The 25,984-nt window shown below is 40.7% G+C and overlaps 2 protein-coding genes across 2 annotated transcripts; both read right to left on the bottom strand.

The window, feature by feature from the left end:
• Nucleotides 1–4,386: 4,386 nt before the first annotated feature.
• On the bottom strand, nucleotides 4,387–12,877 carry fxyd6 (FXYD domain containing ion transport regulator 6). Its single transcript, XM_052079323.1, has 8 exons — nucleotides 12,502–12,877; nucleotides 9,794–9,863; nucleotides 9,068–9,091; nucleotides 8,943–8,978; nucleotides 7,814–7,888; nucleotides 6,689–6,725; nucleotides 6,529–6,578; nucleotides 4,387–6,399 (listed from the first exon to the last, which is right to left on the bottom strand). Exons 2-8 carry the CDS (start codon nucleotides 9,840–9,842, stop codon nucleotides 6,362–6,364), a joined length of 309 nt encoding a protein of 102 aa, XP_051935283.1. The 5' UTR covers nucleotides 9,843–9,863; nucleotides 12,502–12,877; the 3' UTR covers nucleotides 4,387–6,361.
• A 615-nt stretch (nucleotides 12,878–13,492) lies between these two features.
• On the bottom strand, nucleotides 13,493–23,359 carry tmprss13a (transmembrane serine protease 13a). Its single transcript, XM_052079227.1, has 13 exons — nucleotides 23,161–23,359; nucleotides 21,528–21,702; nucleotides 19,654–19,764; nucleotides 19,214–19,384; nucleotides 18,317–18,443; nucleotides 18,127–18,222; nucleotides 17,646–17,689; nucleotides 16,679–16,841; nucleotides 16,435–16,613; nucleotides 16,242–16,340; nucleotides 15,726–15,868; nucleotides 15,264–15,416; nucleotides 13,493–14,623 (listed from the first exon to the last, which is right to left on the bottom strand). Exons 1-13 carry the CDS (start codon nucleotides 23,176–23,178, stop codon nucleotides 14,609–14,611), a joined length of 1,494 nt encoding a protein of 497 aa, XP_051935187.1. The 5' UTR covers nucleotides 23,179–23,359; the 3' UTR covers nucleotides 13,493–14,608.
• Nucleotides 23,360–25,984: the final 2,625 nt, after the last annotated feature.

The following is a 25,984-nucleotide window of genomic DNA, read 5'->3' on the forward strand; positions in this document are numbered from 1 at the left end:
CCTGCTAGGCCGATGTGCTGCCATTGTAAGCTAGTTTTTTTAAAGATAGTTTTAATTAGTTTTCAAGGCAGCTTTCTTAGTTTTTATTACTTGTAGTTTTTTGAAAAATATTTACTTTTAGTTTCATGTTTATAAGTAAAGCAATATCTTTTAGCATTTGGCCCTAGATAATACCAAAGTAAACATTGTTTATTCATACTTTTATGGGGTTTTTTTATGTTTCCAGATCAAAAATTAAGCGTATGTGCATGCACGTGTCAATAGCCCGCGGCGTTATGGGGAAAAATGCTTTACATGTAGCATGCATCTTATAAGTATGTTTTAACGTATTTCCCAGGCAAAACATCGTATTCTACATTGGCAGTTCCAGGCTCACCTAAAATTCAGTTTGTTACTTTTCGTTTTTAGCTTGATTACAAAAATGTTTTTCTGTAACTAGCCTGTGTTATTTCATTAACTAAAATAAACAAGGCCACAGTTCCATCCATCCATCCATCCATCCATTTTCCGATCTGCTTTATCCTCACAAGGGTGGCGGGGGTTGCCGTCTTCGGCCAGTAGGCGGGGGACACCCTGAACTGGTTGCCAGCCAATCGCAGGGCACACAGAGACGAATAACTATCCGCACTCACACCTAGTGACAATTTAGAGTGTTCAACCAGCCTATTATGCATGTTTTTGGAATGTAGGAGGAACAGGCCTGGGGAGAACATGCAAACTCCACACAGGAAGGCTGCAGCCGGGATCGAACCCTGCACCTCTGTACTTTGAGGTCAACGCGCTAACCAGTCGACCACGTTAATGGCTCAACAAAGGGTTTGTTTTTTTCCTGAAAAGATTTCAAGGATTCTGCTTGACCTTAGTGATGTCCTTGGTAATTCGTGTTCCTTTACCTGTCAGCAAAAGGAATGAAAGGAACACAATGACTCCAGCAAAGGTCAGGCCAGCGACACGTAGTGTGTGGTAGTCTGCAAAAGCAAGTAGTACAGTGTCACCACTAGGATTACAAAATTGCGGGAATTTACCGTGGAAATTTCTGGGAAATTAAAGACATAAAACCAGAATTTACAAATTTGAAGGTTGGTTCTCAACGATACAGAAACAAATGTACTGTACCTGTTGTTGTGGAATATACTGCACATTTTTGCATAATTCTGACTAATGCAAGCAGATTTCATACAAGCCCAGGTAAATATCTACACAAGTGGTCCTCAAACCAACAAAATTATGTTCACGGTAGAAATTTCACAATTTGGCGGCTACTCGTGTTCACAAATGGCTCTTACTTACCATAAACAAAGTCTGCATCGGGGTCAGTTTCTGTGGGGCAGGACATTGAATAGACAAGAGTGAGATAGATTATCCAGCAACATCTCAGCTATTACAGTACATGAGTATATTATAATATAAAAACAACCATCTATTAATATGAGCTGAAACCTGTACCGACAAATATGTTGTCTGGGTGGCATAGAAACAAATCTCAAACACATCATCAAAAATGCAGCTCACTGTTACAATTCATGCACTTGTTGCAATTAGTGGGAGCCCTGCACATGTTTCCCATCAACAAGTGGACCTCCCGTTGTGATCTACCGCATAGCGTGTTGTAAGATCGGACATCGTAGCCAGATTCCCCCGTAAATGAAGGATTTTGATTTCACTTGTGGTTTGGACTTTTATTGTATTCGAGGAGAGACTTGAATATTTTCTAAGCGATCATGATACCGGATTCATTTTCCATCAAATGTTTACGCTTGCTTGAAAGGTGGTACGCAATGTCAAAACCCGTGTCGTAAATGTGAAACAAATAAAGTTCTTGTTAGGACACATTTGTTGACCATCAGTCACGTGGTCCCACTGGCATGAATATTTTAAGGCTGATTGAAAATGGAATAGCCGAAACAAGAAAAGTTAACCGTTCTTGCCAATAACAATCGGCTTATTTTTGGGCTCTCCGACTGATACAGACGTATAAATACTGCGACATTTCACCACTCCGCATAGCGTCGCCGTCTTGTGACGACACGTCCTCACTAATTGGTCAATGGGAAAACAAGATGACAGAAAACGCGCGATTAGCGATTCCTAGCTCTAAACGTCAACGAGTAATTGTAAAGACAACTTGTCGGCTAACCAGTTCAACCCCTATTGTACAAGTTTAAATTATATCGTGGCTTTAGCGCGATATGATACCTGCAAACCTTAGCAGCAGACGTTCAAGAAGCGTGTCAAGCTGTGTGCTATTGTACTCTCTTACCCTATACCCCCCTCCCCCACTCATGTGCTCCCCCCCAGTCACCATTGTGTGACTTACCTTGAGGGGGCGGCATTTTCCTTGCGGGTTTACGTGTTGAGTCGTAGAAACTGCGGAGACAAACAATGCATACATGCTGTTACAACATCTGATGATCTCTCCACACTTTACAGTTACTTTCCATTCAAAGACTGTATGCTCGCTGTAAACGATCGCAAGCCGCGTTCCTTACGTGAAACGATGACGTGGGTGTTCTTTCAAAGGTCTTTGCATAAAGGTAATAAAAGCTGCTGCCTTATTATTTGGAATGTATCCTGTTGAGAGGAGCTGCTTTAGAAAGTATCTCTCCCTCCTGACAATTGGCTTCCCCGTTGCAGTCCGAACAGCAGAATCATCGGGTTGAAATCGCCAATTAGAACTTTTAAAGGGTTCTTTGTGACAAACTCTTTTGACCTCACTCCTCCACACACAAACGCGCGCACACGTATATGCGCGCGTACACATTCACACACGCACGCACACACGCTCACAATCTAGATTAAAAAATAACTCAATATGGGTGTAAAAGGGACTGAACCAATATGTGGAGTTAAATGAATAATCCCAAAGAGTTGGGTCTAAATGTTGTTGGGTCAAAATTAATAACCCACAATACTCAAAACAGACGTACATGCGCGCGCGTGCACATGAGCACACGCTTCTCATTTGAGGCACTTGTACTGACTTAAAATCATTAACTACACAGATCAAAAAAAATCCTTTCGAGCTGGTGTGAGTTCAGGTTTTCAATGTACTCGTTCTGAGCTTTCTCCTTGAGGGCATTCTTGGTAGTTATCCATTGATAAATCATTGCCACAATGTTCATCAACCTTGGACCTTGCACAATCGGACGGCTGAGCAATTCAAGTGATTGTTGCGATATTGAAAAGAAAACGGATCCCTCAAATCTTTTTGGAAAGAAAAGTCACAATTATGGGTTGGAAAGTGACCTCCAGTTTTCCCCCGGTGACTGGACAATAGTTGGGGTAAATCCCACACAGGCAAATGGAACCATATTTTATAACATAGGTCAAATTGGACGCTTTAAAGACTTATTCCTGCCCATCAATCAAGAAAGTAATGTGTGCCATGAAGAAAAATATACTGGCAAATACTCAAAGTAGAAAACATATTTCGAGACATTCCGTCTCTGCATATGTATATGAATGCAGGTACATTGTACATGTGAAATAAACCCTGAGAAAAGTTTGAGCGCCTTCCAAAGAGTTATGACAAAGTCTAAATTTACAAGCAGTCATGTATTTACTTTTCATTTCTAAATCATGCAGATGAAACATTTACATTGTCTGTAAACATTAATTTGAAAAAGTAAATCGTCTCTCACCTGCTCTGCAAGCGTCCTTTGCTCAGGTGCGTGTGTGCATCATGGGGAGGCGTAGTTTCACGGGTGCACCCCTTAACCAACACACAAGTATTTTCCACGCCTACAGTTACTCAAGTTATGTATTTATAGTGTCATAAAGTTTGAACTCTGAAGTCAATAAAATGCCAAGTAACCCAACCGCTGGAATTAGAAGCAGAGTGCCTATCTAACAAACTTACAACCACCAGCCTATATGTGGTTTTATTATTTATCCTGTAACAGTAGAATACAAATCGAGGAGCAACTGCTTGTGTTGAGTGTCAATATTAGCGAACAATTTGCCGAGCTTCTTCTATTTCCTCTTCTACGATATTTCCTTCTGGTCCATGCTGCCTCTCACTGGTCGTGATTGGTACTACAACAGACATCTAGTTTGATGTTTGCATTAATAAGCACAGTCAACTGAGCATTTGAGGTGGTGGTGCAAGTGTTATTTTTTTCCACTTGGCATAACTGTGCTTACATTTTAGTGTACTATCCGTGGCTGTTAAAGCGGGCTTACAAACATGAACACCATCGATGAAATTTGGATCGCTACGACGGATGTTTTGACTTTGACGACGATTGCGCAAAAGTTGTTCTTGTTAAACTCATTATTAAGGAAAAACCCCGGAGCAAGCTGCTGTGTTTTCTTCATAAGGGACCTTGACTGACTTTCATAGCTAATGGAGCCCAGTGTGCTGTGTCAAAATGAACACATGACCACGAGTCTTCAGACAGATTTATTCATATTATATGCCAAAAGCACGACATGTTGCAACACACCAAGGCCCCATGCGGCGAATGGACAAAGGGTTTGTCTCTTCAAAACACTTCAGATGAGTGAAAGTCTCGCAGGGGATGTTTCGTTTTGGTTAGTGACCTTAAATGGCCAAACAAATGTATTAGATGAATACAAAAGAAAAAGAGAGTGGACTTGATGTTCCTGTAAGAACCAACGGAGGGACAATGAGGGGGTGGCAGTGAGAGAGCTGATGCAGTAAATTCCACAATCTTGTCAAATTACTGCAGTGGATGTAAGCAGGTCCGATTGTCTCCTTCATCACACTTCCACACATACATGCATGTATCCACATGTATGCATTTGTCAAGACGCACACTTCCATACATATCAACTATGTAGTTGTCTGACAGCTAGCTGTACTTTTAAATACTAATATTTATATATACACAGTATAGACTATATATACTGTATATATAATTATTACTTTTTACGACAGACATTTTCAAGGACGAGTGACAACATCTAAATAAATAATTAAATAAATAAATACATCCAGTGACACGCGACACTTATGAAGAATTCACACATGCTGACAGTTAGTCATTATAAAGCCTTAATAAACAATTATAAATGACTTCTAACACTTATTCAATAACAACACAGGTGTCAAAGTCAAGGCCCGGGGGCAGGATCTGGCCGCCACATCATATTATGTGGCTCGCGAAAGCAAATCAAGCATGTCAAGTTCCATGATGCTTGCTCAAGTCTGAACCAAAATTTCAAATTGTAATCCACATATGACTCACTCATTGTCACATTGTTTTGATTTGCATCCCAGCAAGACTCCCCAAGCTCATCATTGTATCATCAAATCCTCCCAGCCTTTCGCCCCGACGAGTTCTGCCTGCGCTTGTTTGCCTGTCCATATGGCTGTTTGAAATTCTGCTACCACTGCAACAAAGTGTGTTTCCCCATCCTGCTCTCAGTGAATTACAGTTGTGAATAAAGTGGACCTGTCACAATTTATAAATCCTTCCCCACTTGTCCAGTAGTCCGGCGTACTGCATTTGGGTCTTACTGTCCACTCGCCCATTACAGTGCATGTGGCAAGCAATAGCAGGGCATCCAAAAAAGATGCAGATACAATAATTTATTAGCAATTTTACCTTGACATGCCAATTGTATTAAGGCATAGTGGTGTGATGACCAAGCAGCTCCAGCAGATACAGCGCCACCAATAGGGACAGCATGTTTCGGCTTTCTGTTAGGTTTTAGTAATATTACAGTCCACTTGGGGACAAGTGGTGTATCAACCAATCAGCAGGAGCTCTACCTATCGGGATAGCACGGGCTTTCACATTTTTTTTAAAATAAAATAAGTCCAAGAGACATGTTTACTATTGTTCAGCATTGATGGTAAAATTTACTGTTTACCGTAAAATTCTATGGTAAAATTTTGCTTGTTGTGCTTGCTGCACAACAAGCACGGTGATTCAACATCATCTGGTAGTTTATTAAGGCTTAATAATATGTTTATAACTCCTTTATAAACCATCCTTAAGCACATTTGTGATTGTAAAGTGCTACCAAAAAGGCTAAACTCTAAGAAGCAGTAACTGGAAGTAAAAAACCACCCCACACAGACACACTTTCTAGCTTAAAGACCATCTTGTGTCCAAGGTGCGATTACAGAAGCTGAGACAGTGTAGACAATTTGACAGTATAATCAAAGTGAGAGACATCTACATGAAAGCACAAGAAGAGACAAGAGCACTGAGGACAGCCACGACAAAGCACAACGCGCTAAACATTTGTCTTAAGGGTATATATGATTTCTGTACACATTTTATTATACCCTTACCTTGTTGTGTCACCACTAACAGTTATAGCTATGATGCAGTGGATTCATGTCAAATAAGATCAGAAGGCAGTGGGAGCTGATGGCAGAGGAGCTGCCTCAGTTTTCCGCCGGAGTCTCTTTGGCAGCTGCTGTGGCTAAAAAAAACAAGTACAGTAATATATAATTGAACTCCCTAAAGTGAACCTCCATTTTGAATTTGTTGATGTAAGAGATGAGGCAGAGGTGACGGAAGCCAACAAGGGAGGTGAAAAGGGGCAGCTCACCTTTGGAGACAATGAGATTTTCCTCCTGCTTCTCTTCATCCCCGGGGGCCCTGCAGAAAGAGAGAGAGAGAGAGGGTGCCGCAGATTGCCATGGTAACCACATGTGTCAAGTGGCGTGACTAAAGTGCTTTTTGTCATTCAGAAGGGCACAGCGGCATACCTGGGTTTCTGGCTGATACTGCAGCGGCACCGTCGACCTTGAAATAAATGCAAAGGAGAAATTCATTTGGAAAATACAGTTCCCTCCAAAAGGACTGGAACAGCAAAGTCAATTCCTTTGTTTGTGTTGTCGACTGAAAATATTTGGGTTTCAGAGCAAATGATGAATACATATCCAGGTTTTATTTCTTGGTATTTATATCTAGATGTGTTAAACAAATGTGTTAAACTAAGAATGTACTGTATCTCAAATCAACTTTACCAATTGAAATGAATATAAATGCCATTTCTCCATTCTAGGCCTCATTTGTACTTTATTAAAACATCAATCCGTCGAGCCTCTATTCCGCCTATCCTCACTACTGATAACATATTGAATTATATTGAATGCAAAGAATCGAACAGATGTCATTAATTCATTGAACCATCTTCTGAAGTATATGTCTTGGCCAGCAGGGGGCAGTATGATAAAGCTATATCCATAATAGATTTCGGGTTTTAATTTTAGGTGTAAATTTTGCATGATGAGTGACGTAGCTTTGTGACAGACGCAGGTTAGACCGGTCTTGGCGATTTCATAGATGAGCACAGGCCGGCAGATCTAACAGTGGGTGGGCTGGGGGAGAGATTACTTCACTCACCGCCAATCAAATCTGCTCCTCTCATTCTTTTTAAAAGTGGCGTGCACAGTCTCGCACAATAAAGTGACACTGTTTTGTGAATTGGAGGACAATGTATAATCACGGCGAGCCCTATTCATAACTCAAATTCACCAAAATCGTGTTAGATCAGCAGTCAGCCCTATGCCAAGACTAAGACATGTTCTGAGCAGGTGTAAGTTGAATGCACTTTCTGCCACCAAACTGTGACACGGCCAGGTGCATGTCCAAGGACACTTCCTCTGTTTGGCACAAACTAGTCTGCCAAATTGGCTAAATGGGCAGCGAGCCTTATGCTTGCGCGGAAATGAGGGCATTGCTAACTGCTGCGAAAATAGAGACCTTGAAGTTGATAGTGAAACACAAAGAGGACCACTAAATCCATACTGTAATTGCCTCTTTGTGTCGGTTGTTGGGCAGCATTTCCAGGCCAAAAAACCCCCACACTCATAAGGTGTCTTACTTACTGAGAATAAGCAGAATTCCCAGCGTGAACAGCACCACAGCTAAAGCCAGTCCACAAATCCTCAGGCTCTCGTAGTCTACATGGCAAGATGGCGGGTGGCAAAGATGCACGGAAGCAAACATTTCATTTTGTTGTCATGCAGACAAACAGTACAATTTCTTATGTTTGGAAGGTGTTACATTCTTGAAAGTGCTGGCTTAAAAACACCTAAATTGGGTGAAATAACTAACCCAAAGGTGGGTACAAAATGGATGATGGGTTATTCATGCAGCGCGTTGGATTGACGATTAGACGCATCAGATTGGGCCAAGATTTTGATTGAACAAGAATATAAAATACACTGTAAATAATACAACTTTTATTTTTGGGGGAGGGCTAAAAACAGTGATTTGAGTGAGAGCAACTTTAAAATATAATTGATTGACCTTCATGGCAACAATGTTAGTTAGCACAACGACGTAAGTAAGGTGTTTGCTCCAAAACGATTTGCTCAGTTGTTTGTACTTACATCTTGAAGTTGGGGAGACCAAAAAAAGGGACAACAGTTCTGTAAATTCTTATTTCTTTGGCGTGAAATGGCGGAAAACAACATTTCCAGCAGCAAAACGCAAGATATTTAGTTTGAATGCCCAACATAAAATTTATTCATCCAGTTTATTGCCTTGAAATGTTGATTTCACACAAATGTTTTTCTTTTTTTTACAGTGTATGCAAACTGCTGAGTTTAAGCCCCCAAAACATGGCTTCCCAGGTTGGTGGTAAAGATATTATTGAAATCTTCCCTGATGGGTAATATGTTTTAGGTTTTTTACACCAAATGGCCTTGCTAAAACGACCCATCCAGTTTCCTTATGTGAGGCGTCCACACTGACCAAGATTTGAACCTGATTGCTTTTGTCCAAGCCATACTGCCACCAACGATGTTTTCCAAGAATATTGCACAATATTTACTTCAACTTCAGCTCACCCAAATTCAATCTTCAACCAAATCCACTGTATCAAAATAATGAACCCAATCTCAGGTAAAAATAAACCAATCTGCTGCAAGTGGGTCAGTAAAATAACCCGGCATTTTGTGTGCATATTATGAGCAATAGCAAACGGAACAAAAAAAAATAACTGATACATACCATAGACAAAAGGGTTTTCCTCCTTCTCAGGTTCATCTATAAAAACACATACAAACATATTTTCATTCATACCTTCTGTTCTTTTTTTGGGGGGGGGAGGTTATATTTGTGTTAGGCCCACTCACCCTGAACATCGACGTCTGCGACAGCTGACAGTCATCCACACGAGTCCCAGATAAGACATAATTAAAAAACAGCCTCAGTGTGGTGGTTGACAAGTTAACAAGACAGTATCAGACATCAAGCATGTGTCAGGGTGTCACAATTGTGTGACTTTCACACTTGGCCAATGTGTGAAAGTCACACAAAAAAAGCCCTCAAGGAGTCGGTGATGAGTCAATGCTGCCTCTCAATGGACAATCTGCATCTATGCATGCCTGGGACTTTGTTTTGTGTGTTTGTGTGTTTCGTATGAGAGGCCGACAGGGACATGACGAATGACTCGATTACATCTCACACAAACAATGTAAATGTTCTCAGAAACAGAAGTGGATTTTTTTTTTTTGTACTCACAAGTGAAATGTGTGAGTATTTTTTTAAAATGGAGCAAAACAGTCATAGATGAGTTTAACAAAAGAAAAATAATTACAACTTTTTCATGTACAGTACAGTACAAGTAAGTTTGTTGTTTTATGATATTTTATGCAAGCTAATAATAACGCCAGAGACCACATTTTTGAATTAGATTAATTACATATATATTTTTGAACATAGCAATTTCAGGGGGGTGGGGCAACTGAATTGATGCAAAAAAAGTTACATGGAAAAAAAAAATCCATTCATGCTCAGTGCCAGCCATCTTCAGACCGTAAGACTTGAAAAAATGTGTGTGTGTGTGCTCATGTACTTACCAGCGACACACACAAGAAGCGAAGAGAGGAAGAGAGAAGTAGTTTCCATGGCAACTGTTGATAAAGACCACTAAAAAAGGGAGGGTGAGAGGAGCAAAAATGAGCGTCAAACAGGAAAATGGCAATAGCTATGCTGCATTTTGAGAAGCGAGCCCCCTTGTACATGCATCAATATGGTACAAATTCCTGTACAACAGGGGACTCGAAACCATTACCAAGCATTGTTACAAAAAGCGTTTACAACATTGCGTTTAAAAGGGCAGAGCTGCTGTTCGTCATTTCTCACTCAATTAAAAAGAGAAGAAATAGACTTATTTTTCCCCTACTAAAAATGGCCTTGGCTATGATATCACATACAAAACCAGATCACACAGCCGGAGTGAAGTATCTCTCTTTAAATGGTCTTATCGATTTGCTTGTAATGTAATATAGATGAAGCTCACAGGAAGGAATTTCCACTAATGGTTCATTACAGTTCAACAGGATGTGTTTGAGAGACAGTCTTCAAGAGAGGACTTGGCTCGGGGAGCGTAGACCTCCGCCAAGGCAAGAAGCAAATTCTACACCTATCCTATGCTGTAGATTCCTGCTTAGAGTGGATATAAAAAGTTGACAGACCCCTGTTCAAATGTAAAAGCATAAATAAAACAGCATGCATCAGCAAAATAACGCCATGACAGGGAGGCATGGTGGTGGCTACGAAAAGATGCAGTGAATTATGAACAGTTCAAAATGGTCAGTGTTGTCATAAAAACCTTCAGGTTTGAAAGCAAAATAAATGTCAGGAAACGTCGACGAGAACAGCAGGAGTTTATATGTGATTGATTACCTTTGAGAATAGATGGCCAGTTAGGGTGTGCACACTTTTGCAATCACATGTTTTCAGTTGTTGATTTTTACTTCCTAAAGCGAATTATATTAAATATTTTTTATAAGTTAATAGCGCAGGTTGTAGGTCATGTCAATGGTGGAAAAAGTTTTAAAATGATTTATTGTGGTCTAATTTTTCGCAAAGGCAGATGAATCGGGTGTGTAGATGTTTTATAAGCACTGTATGTACAGTATGTCTGAAATACTCTCATGGAGAGGTACTATCATGCAGAATAACCAACATCTCCCACAGGTGTTATGTCATAGACAAAAGGCAGGCAGGGGTGCATTGAGTTTTGTCGGACTAGAAAATGAGAATTTGCCAACAGCATTGGCTCCTGATAAGCAACTTAACTTGAGTGGACTGTGAAGTTGATGCGCAGTGGTGGCAGTTATTTTTGGGGGGAATTATAAAGTGCATACCCCAACATATGATGACGGCCCGGGGACATCACTGATTTATGTTTCAAATTCACGATCCATGTGGACCACCTCTGCAAAATCATTCTCTCATTCAGGAATGAATTAATACTCGCACCATCCCCAAGGACGCCACACGACCTTGGCCTATTTTCATGCAAGCCACATGCACACAAAGAGTATTACTCACGTCAAAGACTCATTACAACGTGATCGTTCATATAACGCTCATTGCTCAACCTGTCCGTCTGTCTCGAGGTGCACTCTGTCTCATTCCATTCATGTCAATCCACAGAACAAGATTTTTTTTGTCTCCTTAATTATAATAGGGACATTTAGTGCATCATACATCAGTAGCAGGAGCGTTCATGCCCATCACATTTGGCAAGATAGCTGCTTGAGAACAAACATTAATGTTTCTTCAGTAGATGTAATCATCAATTCACGACCACAGACTTTTAACAAACTAAAATATTTGTGTGTGCGTGTGTACACATCCACACCGCTTACCGTGTGTATATATAAAACCATAAAGATTGACGCTAACTGTTAGCACGTCAAAAGGCGTTTTGCAAAGCACTTAGCAAAGCACGTTTTGCTAAGGCAAAGCTATGACTATTTTAAATGTGCGTGATTCTGTTACAGTAAATTAGTACATATTTAGTGGAGTAAATTAAAGATTCAAACATCTCATGTGTATTTGACGAGGCCCCACCCTTTCACCCAATTTAATCAGCCCTCATGGTCACATTTACATGTGGAAAAATGCACGATAAATTCTGCATTGTGTCATGACGTCAGTGTCTCCTCTTTGAACAACATAAGTGGGTCAAATGAACTGATCACACGTACGCAGCGGAAGACTTCCTATCGCCATGACTTCACGTGGCAACAGTCCGCACGGTCCTGACATGTCGGTTTTTTTTTTTGTTTTTTTTTCCCCCCCATCTCCGTGGTAACTGGGTCCGGTTGGATAGTCCGGGGACCAGAGGAGTCCACTTGTGAAACGCGAGGGGCGTGGCGGCGAATCACCGAATAACCAGATGAGCCGCGAGTGAAAAATATAAACAATAGGGTTTACAACGACAAATACGAAAATAAGAAAAGGAGATGTGCATTAAGAGTAGACCCGTTACACGCGCGCGCGCATTCAACCTGTGGCTCGCCTGATGGCGGACGCGAATGCGTCCATTATCCACCCATCACTTCTAATTGTCGAAGCGTCACGACACACGCCTATTGTTCATGATAAGACATAATGATGATTTATTGCGCTAGGAGACACACCTTCGTTCGAAATCTCACTCATTTTTATCTTTTGGACGGGTCATGGTGAAAAGAAACCACCCCCAACTAACCAATCATCTTTTGTATTGCAGCCGCATTATCAATGTTATTCCTAATAACGAGCGACTTACCTTTTGTTTATCCAGCAGTTCAACAAAGAGATAAACCACCCACGGATAACACTCAGCTGCTCTCCAATGTTCTTCTCCTGTGTGTGCGTGCGTGCGTGTGTGCGTGGCAAGCAGGACCCGAGTAAAAACTACAAAAATGAGGAGGAAGTGGAGAAGAAGGCGGGATGGACAACAATATGCTCTCCTAGAATGACTGTTTTTTGTTTTTTTTTAAGTCTTCATTGCTCTTTCTCCCGAGGTCAAGAGAACTTCCTTATTATTATTATTTTTATTTTATTTAGTCATTGGGACAATGCAGAGATTCCGCAAATCAAATTTAAAAAAAAAAACAAATAGAAAAACAGGATACATTGAGGATTCTTTAAAGTAGATCCGGTGCATCCATACACACGCACTTAAACTGCCCTTTAAATATTTGAAGTCCGAGACGCACCCCGAGGAGAGGGGGATGGAGAAGGTGGGCGGGGGGAAGCATAGTCATTTGTTTTATTTATAGAGGAATCTCGACAGTGGGTTGGGAAGACATTCTTCCCTTAGGAAATAACGGATTTAGAATTGATTCACATTAAGTATACACACACACACACACACACACACACACACACACACACACACTTTTTTTTTAAAGTATGAGGTAATTATGAAGGAAAATTCATGTTTTGGGAATAACATTATTGGTGACAAAAAAACGGTAAGAAACTTTTTTTCCCCCCCCCCAAAAAATTAATTGTACAACACTAAAAACATTTGCTGCCGATTTTCACTTCATAGTAAATAACATTAATGCAATGTACTGTATAAATATTAATAAGCCGTTATGTCATGCTTGCGTATTTAAAGATGATGTTTTTTTCCCCCCAAAAGTAATGTTTGAGCATAGCGCGGCATTGCTAAAAATGGAAAATGCTCCTCTGAATATCCCCATGCAACAATTAAAACTTAATTCTGCCTCATCTTAATCTTGTGCTTATGACAATGCCCCCCAAGACACTTATTTTTTTTAGAAAAAAAGATTTTTTATTCTTATAACATGATTTTCAAACAGATGCAACTGGACCATCTAACATTTGAACAGTGCAAATTTCGAACCACAGTAAAATAAGAAAAACTGCATTCAAAAAACAAAAAAAAACTTGGTTTAAAAGTTTTTGTATGCTGCTGAGATCTAGAGTGGGCTAACTCAATTCCTGGCATATCTAAATTACTTACAAAAATAAATAGAGATAATGCATATAATTTAGGGAAACACTGATCTCAATGAAGTTTACACTTATGGCAAACAATTCTTAGTATCTCACTCGGCCCATTTGTGAATTCATTCGTGCAACACTGTGCCAACTCCCATTTCCAAGATGGCCGTGTGGCTTTACCCATGACAATAGGCTACTCCTCCCTTCTTATCTTTTTATAAGATAAGAAAAAAACATCTCACAAAGTGACACTCAGAGATTGATAGAAAACTCAGAATATCATAGATAGCAGTGCAGATGTTTCAATTTGGATCACTATCACCACCCCAAAAAAAATTGACAAGGGCCCAACCTATGAAACTGAAGATAACAGTAAAAACTGTCAGTAATACCCACAAAAAAAACCCCATACAAAATACTAAAGCCGGGGGAATTCTGTCAATCAAATCGTCAAAAGAAGTAACCATTGCCATATAAACCACCAAGATAAGAAGTTATCGCAGTCATAAAACTTTGAATCACTCTCCTGTCAAAAGGACCGCAGTGGAGTTAGCCCATTCTAGTTCTGTGTCATAAATGGTCAGGGGGATTCAACGGTACAGGCTTCACAGCATGTTGAGTGTACATAGTTAAGGAAAATCCCAGAGGCAGTGTCGCATTGGCAGAGACCACATACGCAAAGGACCATCTTTAAAGCGTGTCACATGTCAGAAGTCGGAAGGACCGCAAGACAAGTCATCAGTGGTCACACAGCTGTAAACATGTCATTTGGTATTGTGTCACCTCCTCGTGCCCTCTGCTCCATAAAATGTTAAATCCGTCCGTATTCTGTTTGACGCAGAGCCTCTACCGTGGTTGCTTGAAGACAGATTCTCAGTGCAGTGCTCAATGGAGAAAACGGAGGGAAACCAGTGGTGTTACTGCCTTGCAAGCTGTGGGAGATCAGGGTATAAATCAATGAAAAGGTTGGTTGGGATGGGAGGCGGGCTTTAGCGGTCCATAAAACATCCATCCATCCTTTCATTTTCTCATCTGCTTATCCATACAAGGGTCATGGGGCGTGTTGGAACCTATCACAGGTGTCTCTGGGCAGTAGGCGGGTTACACCCTGAACTGGTTGCCAGCCAATCGCATGGCACACATAGACGAACAACCATTCGCACTGACACTCACACCAAGGGACAATTTACAGTGTTCCATTAACCTGCCACGCACATTTTTGGAATCTGGGAGGAAATATATATTACTGTATATTTTTTATGTTCAATAAACAAACAAACAACCGAAGTACCCGGAGGAAACCCGCATAGGCACGGAGAGAACATTCAAAATGCACACTTGGAGGCCGGAGCCGAACCCTGCACCGTGAGGTGGAATATGCTAACTAGTCGACCGCCATGCCGCTCATAGTAATTAACATACCATGTAATTGTATTATTTTTTTTGTTTTTAATTATAACCTTTATTCCAAATTAGCAACATTTTAAAAACGAATGACAATGTTACTCTGGGACTGGGGGGGGGGGGGGTGGGGCTTTGACGCAGCCAATTTAATGAATTTGAGAGTCTCACCTGCATGTTGGTATGGATCCAAGGCAGAAGACTGTTGACTTTGGTGTAAACACCTGGTTTGTTTGCCATAGCGCATCCATCACCCCAGCTGGTAATGCCCACCAGGTACCACACGTCGTCGGCCTGACACACCAGTGGCCCACCACTGTCACCCTAGATGACACGTTATAAAAATGAGTTCAACATATTGATGATAAGATAAGAAAATCAGTTTGTTTTGGTAATTAATATAGCTTGGCAAAAGTTCAAGCCAAATTATTTTGCAAACCCAATACAAGGATATTTAAGATCCTTAAAAAAAGAATAATTCAAAATGATGCCAGAGGACCCTAAAAACAATTGACAAAGAGCGGTCTGCTTTGCATTTGTACCCTTGTACCGTGCCGTGCCCTCAAAACTCCCATGAAAACAAAACAATGTCATCATATGTCAAATACAGTGCAAATCTGCCCGGCAACTCACCTGACAAGAATCTCTGCCTCCCTCCAAATGTCCAGCGCAGACCATGTTTTCGGTCACGGCGCCTCCGTACACCCAAGGGTTGTTGCATTCTATTGTACTGATGATGTCGACAGTTACCTCCATCAACACATCAGATACTTGGCCTGTGTTCAAGAAAACCATGTGGGGGAAAAAAATGCACAAAGCTTATTAAAACACAATCAGAGTTAGTAGCAGAGCACCTCTAAACTCCATTTTGGCCTGCATCAAGGTTTTTGAAAGAAGGATGGTCACAAGAGAAGATGTTACCAGGAAGTGGAATCATTTCCAAGTACTACTACTACTACTATATTACTTATCATGCTCAAAACGGAATTTACTGCATAAGATGAATATGTACGGGTAGAGCAACAGAGTGGACAGATTACGCCACTTGCAAACGTGGCCACGTGCTCTGGTGCGACTGCATTCTCGTTGCTGAGTGAGCGCTGTCATTTGTTTCCTTCCAGGTAAGAGAGAAACATTTTCCAAGCCTACCTGATTCTGGATCGGTGCTACCAAAGCCCGACGTCCAACAAGCAGTGCCAGGGAGGAATTGCTGCGCAGTAACTGGCAGGCATGCCGGGTGTACATCATCTGAAAGTAAGAACACAGATTATAAATCTTCATGCTACGTGTTCTCATAGCAAATTGACACTGATTGGTGCAAGCGAAAAGAAGATTTACCAACCATCAAAGTTGACCTCAGCTGCAAGTTTGACTAGAGCGATGTCTTGATCATTGGTGATGTTGTTGTAGTTTTCATTGAGGATGATCCTCTCCACCACCAAAGGTGTAGGTAAATTGTTCAGAGACAGCACGCCCGCATACACTTGCCAGAACTGCGGCAAGAGCGTTGAGGGGTTGCTCCTATAGGATGACATCATTAAGTCATCCATTCAAGTCATTGGTGATATGGGAAGTGGTCTGTTCACCTCGGAAAGCAGTGAGCGGCGGTCAACAAAAAATCGGGAGAGATCAAGACCCCCCCGCACACGTGGGACCCTCGAAAGTGCAGCGATAACTGCCATGGCCACTGAGCCCTGTCTGCAATGCTGCCGCCTACGATGCGGGACGTGGATTGCTGCTTGCCGCATTCTGTGAAGAGACACCGTGTTCAAGGAGATACCGTGTCTGCAGAAACGATCAGATCCCCCACAGGTGCAACACCCCTCATGTTAAAGGCAAAAAGTAAGCAGAGATGCATTGAGTTTTGTTTGATGTGCAGATGAGCCTTCGCTAAAGGTGTTTGCTAGTATGTGTTAGCATGAAGCTAGCAAGTAATGCAAAATCCAACTAAATTCATGCAGAACTGGCTTTAATTGAGGGCAGTGGTTCTTAACCTGGGTTTGATGGAACCCCAGGGGTTTGACAGAGCCCCTGCCATGTCTCATATGTGTCTTAAGACGCATAGGTTAACACGCACCCGACTCAACGTGTCAATTTGTTATGACACGCCCACTTGGCCATCACTGGCTGCAGATGATCACATGACATTGCTTGTCCAATCAGTGCTGTGGGAAATTTAGTTGAAACTTCGTCGTCAAATTGTGACTGCCGTGATCGTACGTCGTACAATTAAAACAAACAAAAAAAAGTACTTATCTCTTGGAATTTTCTGTTTTTAATAAATGTGAGGTGTTTTTAATATTTTGAATTTGTAAAAAAATGTATATTTATAAATATTTTTTTCACTCATGAAGGGTTCGGTGAATATGCATATGATTGGTTGGGTTCGGTACCTCTAAAAAGGTTAAGAACCACTGATCTAGAGTAACATGTTGCTGCGCTGATTGTTAAATAGTATATTTGAAGGATCACATTTCGGTGGCTCATACAATGTGTGTGTGTTGCATGACTGTGTGCGTCACAGGACAGTAGGCACAGATGGCGGCTGCTTACCGACGCACTGCAGGGAGACTGTGCTCTGATCCGGACAGGTGGATCTATGTGATGTCACAATCAGAGACACAGCTGAAGCCAAATTTCATGCAGGCACATTAAACATGACTACAGTTCAGATTTCAAGCACACAATTGTTTATTCCTTACAATAATGTAATATGTTGGCCCACAAAACACCGCAATTTACAATGGCACCTCAAAGTTCGAGCTTCAATCAGTTATCTTATATATCTTAAAACATCGTTCCAGAGTCCAACCTGTCCGGGTAATGAAATAATCTGTCCCGATAGACTTTTGGCCTCAAATGCACAATGTCAGTCATAGCATATCCAATTTAACCATCAAGCCAACAACAATAGTAATCCACTTAAATGTGGACTACAGGACATTTTGGACAAATGTCAAAGTACCACCGTTTTAAATTTCAACAACAGATACCATCTCATTGCCCATATTGAATTAGTACAAAGGTTATTTACCTGACTTCAACTTGACCCTGGATGGAATCAGACAATGTGTTGGTCGCTATGAGTCCGAGGGAGTCCTGGGTTGTGATATTTGCGTAGCTATAAAACCTACAGACATGGGGAAAATGTCACTACAATTAAAAGGTAATGGTATGGTAACTTGGTATCAATGACCGATCATGAGAGAGGGGTGAATCTTTACCTTTTAAACCCAAGTTGGTTGCACGTCTGATCAGCAATGCTCTGGTCCCATCCGTTGAAGCAGACGGGAAGAAAGCGACCATCTTGGGCGGTCTTGACCTCCAGACGATTTCTAATCCCAAACCTCACTGTCAAAGAGGCATAGTTCAAATTAAGGGGATTTTGTCAAATCCTTTTTTTTCATAAAGCAGTGTCAACTCTCTTATCTATTGTGCTTGCCAGGAACTGTCGAAACCACAGTAAACAATCTTTATGTTGGTGGTGCGTTGAGATTATCGTCACACACCACACAGTAGGCGACAATAAAAATGATTAAATGGCAGATTTATGTTTCCTCTTTCTGGAGGTGTAAGTAGCAGAATAACAATCGCTTAAGATTGTTTAAATCCAGACCAAAGGATAAAACATGAAATGGCTAATAGTTAAAGGACAGGGGTCCCCAAACTACGGCCCGTGGGCCGGATACGGCCCGTCAGCACATTTGGCCCTGTAACCCTCGGGTCAAAATGACTGTTGTTTTGTGTCAACAGGATACCTTGACACAAAACAGAAAATGTACGTTTCTGAAGTGGAATTATCTTTATTAACCCTTCTGAAGAGAAATTTTGTTCCTATTTTAGTAATAGTAATAATAATAATAAACTAATATTTTCTTTGCATACCTTCAAAATCTGGATAGACAAATGCATGCTATCCAGGCATAATTATAATAATTAGTAGTCATATTGGTCGCCAAGGTTGTTGAAGCACTTAAATGCTATTTCGGGTCATGTAAATGTTTTTAGTATATGCCGCAGGTTGCATAAAAATGAGATGAAAATAAATATGCCAACCCCCCAGGCCATAGCTTGCACACCCCTGGTCGTCTACTACGAGAACTTCATTAGTGCACACTCACCACAAACCATTTCATCAGAGCCCAGCTCGCAGTCCCTAATCCCATCACAGGTTATGGTATCGTTAGGGCAGATGTCACTCATCAATATCAACTGGTTGTCATCGATGCTTTCATTTTGCGCGTCATTGCTGTTGAAGCGGCCTTGCGTCCATACCCTAGTGCCATATCGCACTTCGGTTGGAGAGAGAGGAGATGATAAGGAGTGTCAGGAATGATAATGTGACATTATTTAATAACAAACCCGCCAGAGGAGATTCATATTAATACTATTACCATAATTAAACTATCAATCCAAATGAATCCGACAACATTCTTGTGAGTACAAGCTGGCATTCGGTGTCTATCAACAACGTGGTGGGAAAAAAAAAACATCCCCCCCCCCACAAAGACAGCCGAGCAAAAATATGAACAGAAGAGTGCATATAAATATAAATGCCAACCTCCGAGCCAGATGGCAACAGCCAGCAGGGCGACGAGGATAAAGACAGCGCAGGACCCTCCAATGCACCGGGCATTATTCTTACAACATCCTCTCTTCCTGCTACTGGGGGCTGTACGGAAACACAAATAAAAACTACACATCCAAGCATCCATTCATTCATACATTTTCCAAACCACTTATCCCGGAGTCTCTCCCAGATGACTTTGGGCTCGAGGCAGCATACACACTCTTGAGTGGTTGCCAGTCAATCGCAGAGCAGCATATAAAACGTCTCTCATAATCATAGTGCTGAAAGATGAAGTTCCAACAGCCCACTCATTTGGAGAATTTTCCTATAAATGCCCCCGAAAGTTATTTCACACGAGTGGCGCTGCACCACAGTAGACCTCCATTTTAGCCAGCTTCAAAAGGACTAACTGCATGTGGGTCATTCTTTGAGAATGTGCCGGGGGGTTTTTTTCCGTCCCTGACACAAAATAAACTTGACCCCATTAAGATATTGCAGTTTAAAGTAGCTGTAGTAAACAATAATTTTTTAAAAATCAATCATTTGTTATTTATAAATAAATTACTGGTTTATTTAAGGATTTTTGTTGCTAAAAATGGCATATCCCCGTTTTTCTATAACAATAGGATTTTAAAGAGGGTAAAAAACAATGTCAGAGAAATATATACATCAATTCTTAAAGTGGAAGTCAAGTCCCAAGTTTTCCTTGTAATAAAACAGTCAATGTTGCCTGGCTATACTCTGAAAACCCTAAAAAACTAAATCCAAAACATTTTGGGTGACACATGGACCGATCCACGACTCGGGTCGATTTGACAGTTTTTCTTAGGTCGTGTGTGTATATATTATTATTCTTATAACAACCCCTAAAAATTGGGTTGTTTTGTACAAAACAGCCAAGAAAGTTTGTTCGTATCGACCCCAAGAGCGGATCAATTCACTTAACAAAAATTGTGTTATTTCTGACCCAACATTTTGAGAATGTATCTCAATAAGACTATTCTGATGAATGTTGCACTGGAGGAATAACAAGAAGGCATATTCATTCAGCTCTCTTTATCCATTAGTAATTTTAACATTTGCCCACCTTCTGCGGTCAACTGGAATTGATATCCAAGTGCCAATTGGCTCACATTTCAAACCTCATGGCTCAACTGTTTTCTGGGTTTATTTAGTTTTTCTAATAAAATGTGTATCTTGGCTCAAGCTTAGAAAATAATGCTCTTAAATTGTCAATCGATGCAAATGTGATTGCGAATGGTTATGTACAGTTTGTGCCCTCCATCCGACTGACGGGTGACCAGTCCCGGCTGGACACCACCAAAAGTCAGACCCCATCTCACCTGTGTATTCTGTATACATATAATGTATAGTATGCATTATACCAGTAGTTCTGAACCTGGGTTCGATCGAACCCTCGGGGTTCGGTGAATCTGTCTCAGGGGTTCGATGGAGCCTCTGCCATGGAGGTTAAGACACACCCGACTCACTCAATTAGTTATGACATGCCCGTTTGGCCATTGCTGGCTGCAGATGATCACATGACGTTGCTTGTCCAATCAGTACTGCGGGAAATTTAGTCCGCTCAGTCGTGACCCTGTGACTGTCGTGATAGTATGTCATACAATTTTTTTTTTAACTATACTTATGCCATGTAATTTTATTTACTTTTTTTCTGTTTCTAATAAATGATTTTTTTAATGTCTTGAATTTGTTTTTTAAAAAATCACATTTTAATTTTTCACCAATGAAAGGTTGGGTTAACGTGCATATGAAGTGATTGGGTTCGGTACCTCTAACATGGCTAAGAAGCACTGCATTATACTTATATTTCCATTCAGAAAATAAAGGAGGCAACGACTCACGCAAACTTGGCTGCGTTACTTGGGGTGCGGCCAAAGGTGGTGCATACTGAGGGACAAAATGAGGCTGGTTGGCGGGGGTTTGGGCTGGACTCACACCGTACACCACTTCTTCATAGGATTTAAGGGGGGGCTGGGTGTGCACAGCGACAGAGTAGTAAGGAGGCGGGGGATCGTTCTGTGGGAGAGAAAAGTATTACAGTGATAGTTGAAAAATCAAGCCAAACTTTTTTTCTTCCTTTTAAAATTGGTGGTTGTGTAACAACTCCAATGGTTGGATTTGCGTTGCTTAAAATGTTTGGGAAATAATGATTTAAAATATCCAATAACATATTATTTGGCATGTAGGATTGCAAATGAGCAGGAATACTTTTCCGCTTTTCCCAAAATATGAAAAGAAATTGTGTAAATTCCGTGTCTAAGATTGACAGCGAACGGCCAGGCTTCTTGTTGGTCATTGTTTTGTTTATGTTCTTCCGGACGGGTTGTAACTGGGAAAGTCCTGTAATTTCCTTGGATGTTGGACACACTTGGCCAATAAATCTGATTCTTTTGTCGCTTTCAACAAATCAAAGTTCACTATCAGGCACCTTAATCTCTGTGTGCAAAACGACGTGTTTTGGAGGAAGTAATTGCTTTAAAAGTTTCAGACGAACGCATGCTAGCTTGTCACTGGAATTTTTGAATAAGCACTTTGAAGAGATAAACATGCGTCAGAGACGAACAGTGAGTGACAAGTGGCTCAACTTGTTTTTGATCAGGATTTAGCAATGTCATCTGAAGAGGATGCTAAAAGGTGCTCAAGGATTTCTGAAGTGAGTGTATGTGTGTTTATGGGGGGGGGGGGGGGGTCTTTAAGAATTCAATCTCTGAGTTGGCTTTTTCACAAAATATGTTTCGTAACATCTCCACGGCTCAGTGGTCAAGTTTCAAGAAAGCCCCGCAGGAAAATTGGAGTCAGAATGAGTGAGATGAAACAGGCGGAGGAGCAGGTTTAGCTTATTTCTCAACTATCACACACAGATCATTTTGCACGGCCTGCATTGTCACAGAAAACGAATATTAAATGTCACTTTAAGAGGTTTACACCACACCTAAAAAGGGTATAGTTTCGCCCCCGCATGAAAATGATCACAAATACAAGGGCACATGTGAGTAGTGTTTTCATGACACAGTTTTGATACACTGTATTATTGTCACACATTCAATTGATGAATTCAACTGAATCAAATTAATCAAATAATTGTTCGCAATTATTTAATTGGTTCTGCTTAACTAAATACTTTAGCATTTGTGACAGAAACTGCTTCACATGATTCCAACAAACTAGTGGATGAAACCTTTCCAAACTGCATATACCAGAAACAAACTTTAAGGCAGTCTAGACACAAGGGGAAAAAAAGACAATTACATGATTTCATGACAAGTACTGTGTATACAATGTACCATTTGTAAATGTGCACCCAGCCACATTTTTTGTGTCACTCTTCCTGCCTGTTGTCATAAGTACAAATATATTATTTTGGTGAGTCAACATGGATTTAGTTAACAAGGTGAAGTTTGAGTAAATGCAATAAAGAAGTAGAAACCGGTGGGAAGAAAAGAGCAGCCAGAAAGGAAACAATAAAGAACCTACCGGGTTAAGCATTGCCATCGGAATTAGTGACTGCCAGGCAAGTGGAGAGTTGAGGCGTCACCACATGGGTGGAGCTTGTTCACATCCACAGGTGGAAAAATGTGGATTTGTTGTCAAGGGTCTTCTCTCTGTTGTGATTAGCACTGACCTTCATCTAAATGCCTTCCCATCTACAGTCTGGATCTTTATCTAAGTAGGGCGTGCCCACCAGTTCACACACCTGCGTAACCGGTTTCTCTCAAGCCGCAGACCACCACGGTTGGTTCAGTGGACTAAAACTCCATTTGTGCCTGAAGAGACATCAGTTGAGCTGTTAGTCCGTGTGCATGTCCTTTTTTACACAGAAAAGAGCAAATTGAAACCAAATAGTCATACCAAAGTTCAAACTTGGTTTCATTGAACCATAAAACATTCCCACATATGTTTGGGAGACTTCCAGTGCGTTTTTTGCTAAATTTTTAAACCAAAGTTGGAGTTTCAAGTCACAATTCCAAATGGTGTGAGAGTTGTGACTATAAACATTATTCATAACCAAAAGAACATTATACATTTGCTGAAGCCTGGTGATGGCAGTATCATGCTGTGTAGCCGTTTTTCTTCAGTTTGAGCTCGGGCTTTAGTCAAGGTGGAAGGAATTTTGAATAGTTCTAAAGTGTGTGTCAGCACAAAACATTCAGTCTACTGCTTTAAAAAAATGTTTCAGTAAAAGCCCATCAGCTGAAACGTATTTGGGGTTAATCAGGGCCACATTCCAATGGTGGCAGGTGTGCACTGAGTCCCATTAAACAAGAGTTTGAATGTGATTCGAAACATTGACACATCCCATGTGAAGTGGGCGTGGACACTTGGGCGACCACATGAGCTCAGTTGTTTATTTTTATTTCCACTCTGGAAAAGATTTCTTGGTCTCGTTTTTTGGTATCACAAAAACTTGGAATATGAATAGGGGGTCTCTAAACAAACACATACGCACGGGCGAGCATGCGTAAGAGAGAGAGAGAGAGAGAGAGAGAGAGAGAGAGAGAGAGAGAGAGAGAGAGAGAGAGAGAGAGAGAGAGAGAGAGAGAGAGAAAGAGAGAGAGATAGGTGTGTGTGTGTTTTCTCACTATAAATCCGTTCTTCTGTCCTCAATACTCCTTTATGTGCTACTTTGTGAAAACGAACAACAAAAACTACTGTTTGACAATGTCAACTGCAGCCATCAGGGGGCAGCATAATAGTACGTATATGTCGAGCAAATTTGGAAGGTTGCTAGCATGACTGCTTGTGCCTCACTCCTGTCGGAGTGTGTCCTTCATCGCAATTTTGATGTACTGTAGTAGGAAACATTTTCAGACTGACTTTAAAACGTGTTTATAATGGAGAGGGGGAAGAAACAACATTAAGCCTAAATACGAGACTTATTCAGATCCACCAATAAATACAATCATACACTGTATATATTGTGTATTATATTCAAGTAGAGTATTTTATAAAGAACCTAAATAAGCTAAAACTACATGTGTCCTTACATAAAACCTGAAGTAGTTGTTGACTCAGTTTGCATCATAGCAGTTTCCTTTTCTGTCTGTTGATTACATGAAGGAAAAAAAAATGTATGACCAAGAAGGGAAAAAAACTGAAAAGGTGAGAAACCGAAGGGGAAACTGAGGTTAATCACATTTAAAGTAAACACTCTTCCTTATAAACCGAATGTCAAAAACCTCACGTCATGTCAAAAAAAAAAAAAAAAAAAAAGAAGAAGAAAAGCTTCCCTTGCCCAGTGGACAAATTCTGAAATAGAGGTGAAGCTCCTCCTGTGAAGAAGTAGGTGTCCCTAGCTGGGCTAAATTGATCTGCTTGATCAGAAATTAAGATCTAATAAGATCCACCATGATCTTTTTGGGACTTTTTTGGGAAGAAAAGGTGAAATATTCATTTGCGGCATGCTGCTTGACTGGTTAGCACGTGCGCCACACAGTACAGAAATGCAGCGTTCGATTCCAGCTCCGGCCTTCCTCTGTGGAGTTTGCATGTTCTCCCCGTAGCTGTATGGGTTTTCTCCGGGTACTCCACTTTCCTCCCACTTTTCGAAAACATGCATGGCAGATTAATGGGACACTAGTTCCAGCAGCTCCTATTTATTTTGTTCTTCTACTTCTTCCTCTCATAACTTTGCTGCTGTGAAGTGGGAATTTCTCCATTGTGAGACTATTAAAGGTTTTCTTATCTTGTCTAAATTGTTCTTCGTGTGAGGGTGAATGTTTGTTTTATCTATGTGTACCCTTCGATTGGCTGGCAACAAGGGAGTACCCCGCCTACTGCCCCAAGACAGCTGGGATAGGCTCCAGCACGCCCGCGACCCTGGTGAGGATAAACTGATTGGATCACGGATGGATGGATGGATGAAATAAATATTCAGTCCAGAGTGGGTAAAACATGTTTTCAGTCAAATGCATTGACCGCAATGGATGAGCGATACCAAAATAAGAAATGATGAAACCATCTGAACAACAATTCTACATTTTTGTGCATTTGAAGAGTATAGTATACGACTCATTTCCTTATCAAATTTAGTGGAAACAGAAGACAGACATGATCAATGAGTAAAAAAAAGATCTTGAGGTGTGAAGATATGGTTGTGAAGTCTGATGTAGATATTCCATACAAACTGCATTTTGGGAAAAAAATGACAAAAGAAATCATAGAGTCATTAAATATGAATCATTTATCATGTATGTATGTATCATGTATTTCAAATTGGACTTGCTAATTGCATTCAATTCATTTGTAATGAATAATTTTTTTTTTAAATGAATGAATGGAAAAAGACCATTATTTTTGG

Source organism: Hippocampus zosterae, chromosome 10, assembly GCF_025434085.1.
Source record: "Hippocampus zosterae strain Florida chromosome 10, ASM2543408v3, whole genome shotgun sequence".
Taxonomy (NCBI): Eukaryota; Metazoa; Chordata; class Actinopteri; order Syngnathiformes; family Syngnathidae; genus Hippocampus; species Hippocampus zosterae.

Excerpts from the sequence above, each read along its gene's own strand:
- fxyd6 (XM_052079323.1), bottom strand. The coding sequence starts at position 9,842 with ATGGAAACTACTTCTCTCTTCCTCTCTTCGCTTCTTGTGTGTGTCGCT. Across the intron at positions 9,092-9,793 it reads GCTTCTTGTGTGTGTCGCTG|CTGTCGCAGACGTCGATGTT; the intron begins GTAAGTACATGA and ends GATGACTGTCAG. Across the intron at positions 6,579-6,688 it reads AGTATCAGCCAGAAACCCAG|GGCCCCCGGGGATGAAGAGA; the intron begins GTATGCCGCTGT and ends CTCTTTCTGCAG.
- tmprss13a (XM_052079227.1), bottom strand. Across the intron at positions 19,765-21,527 it reads AGTAACGCAGCCAAGTTTGC|CCCCCAGTAGCAGGAAGAGA; the intron begins GTGAGTCGTTGC and ends GTTTCCGTACAG. Across the intron at positions 15,417-15,725 it reads GAGGCAGAGATTCTTGTCAG|GGTGACAGTGGTGGGCCACT; the intron begins GTGAGTTGCCGG and ends CGTGTCATCTAG.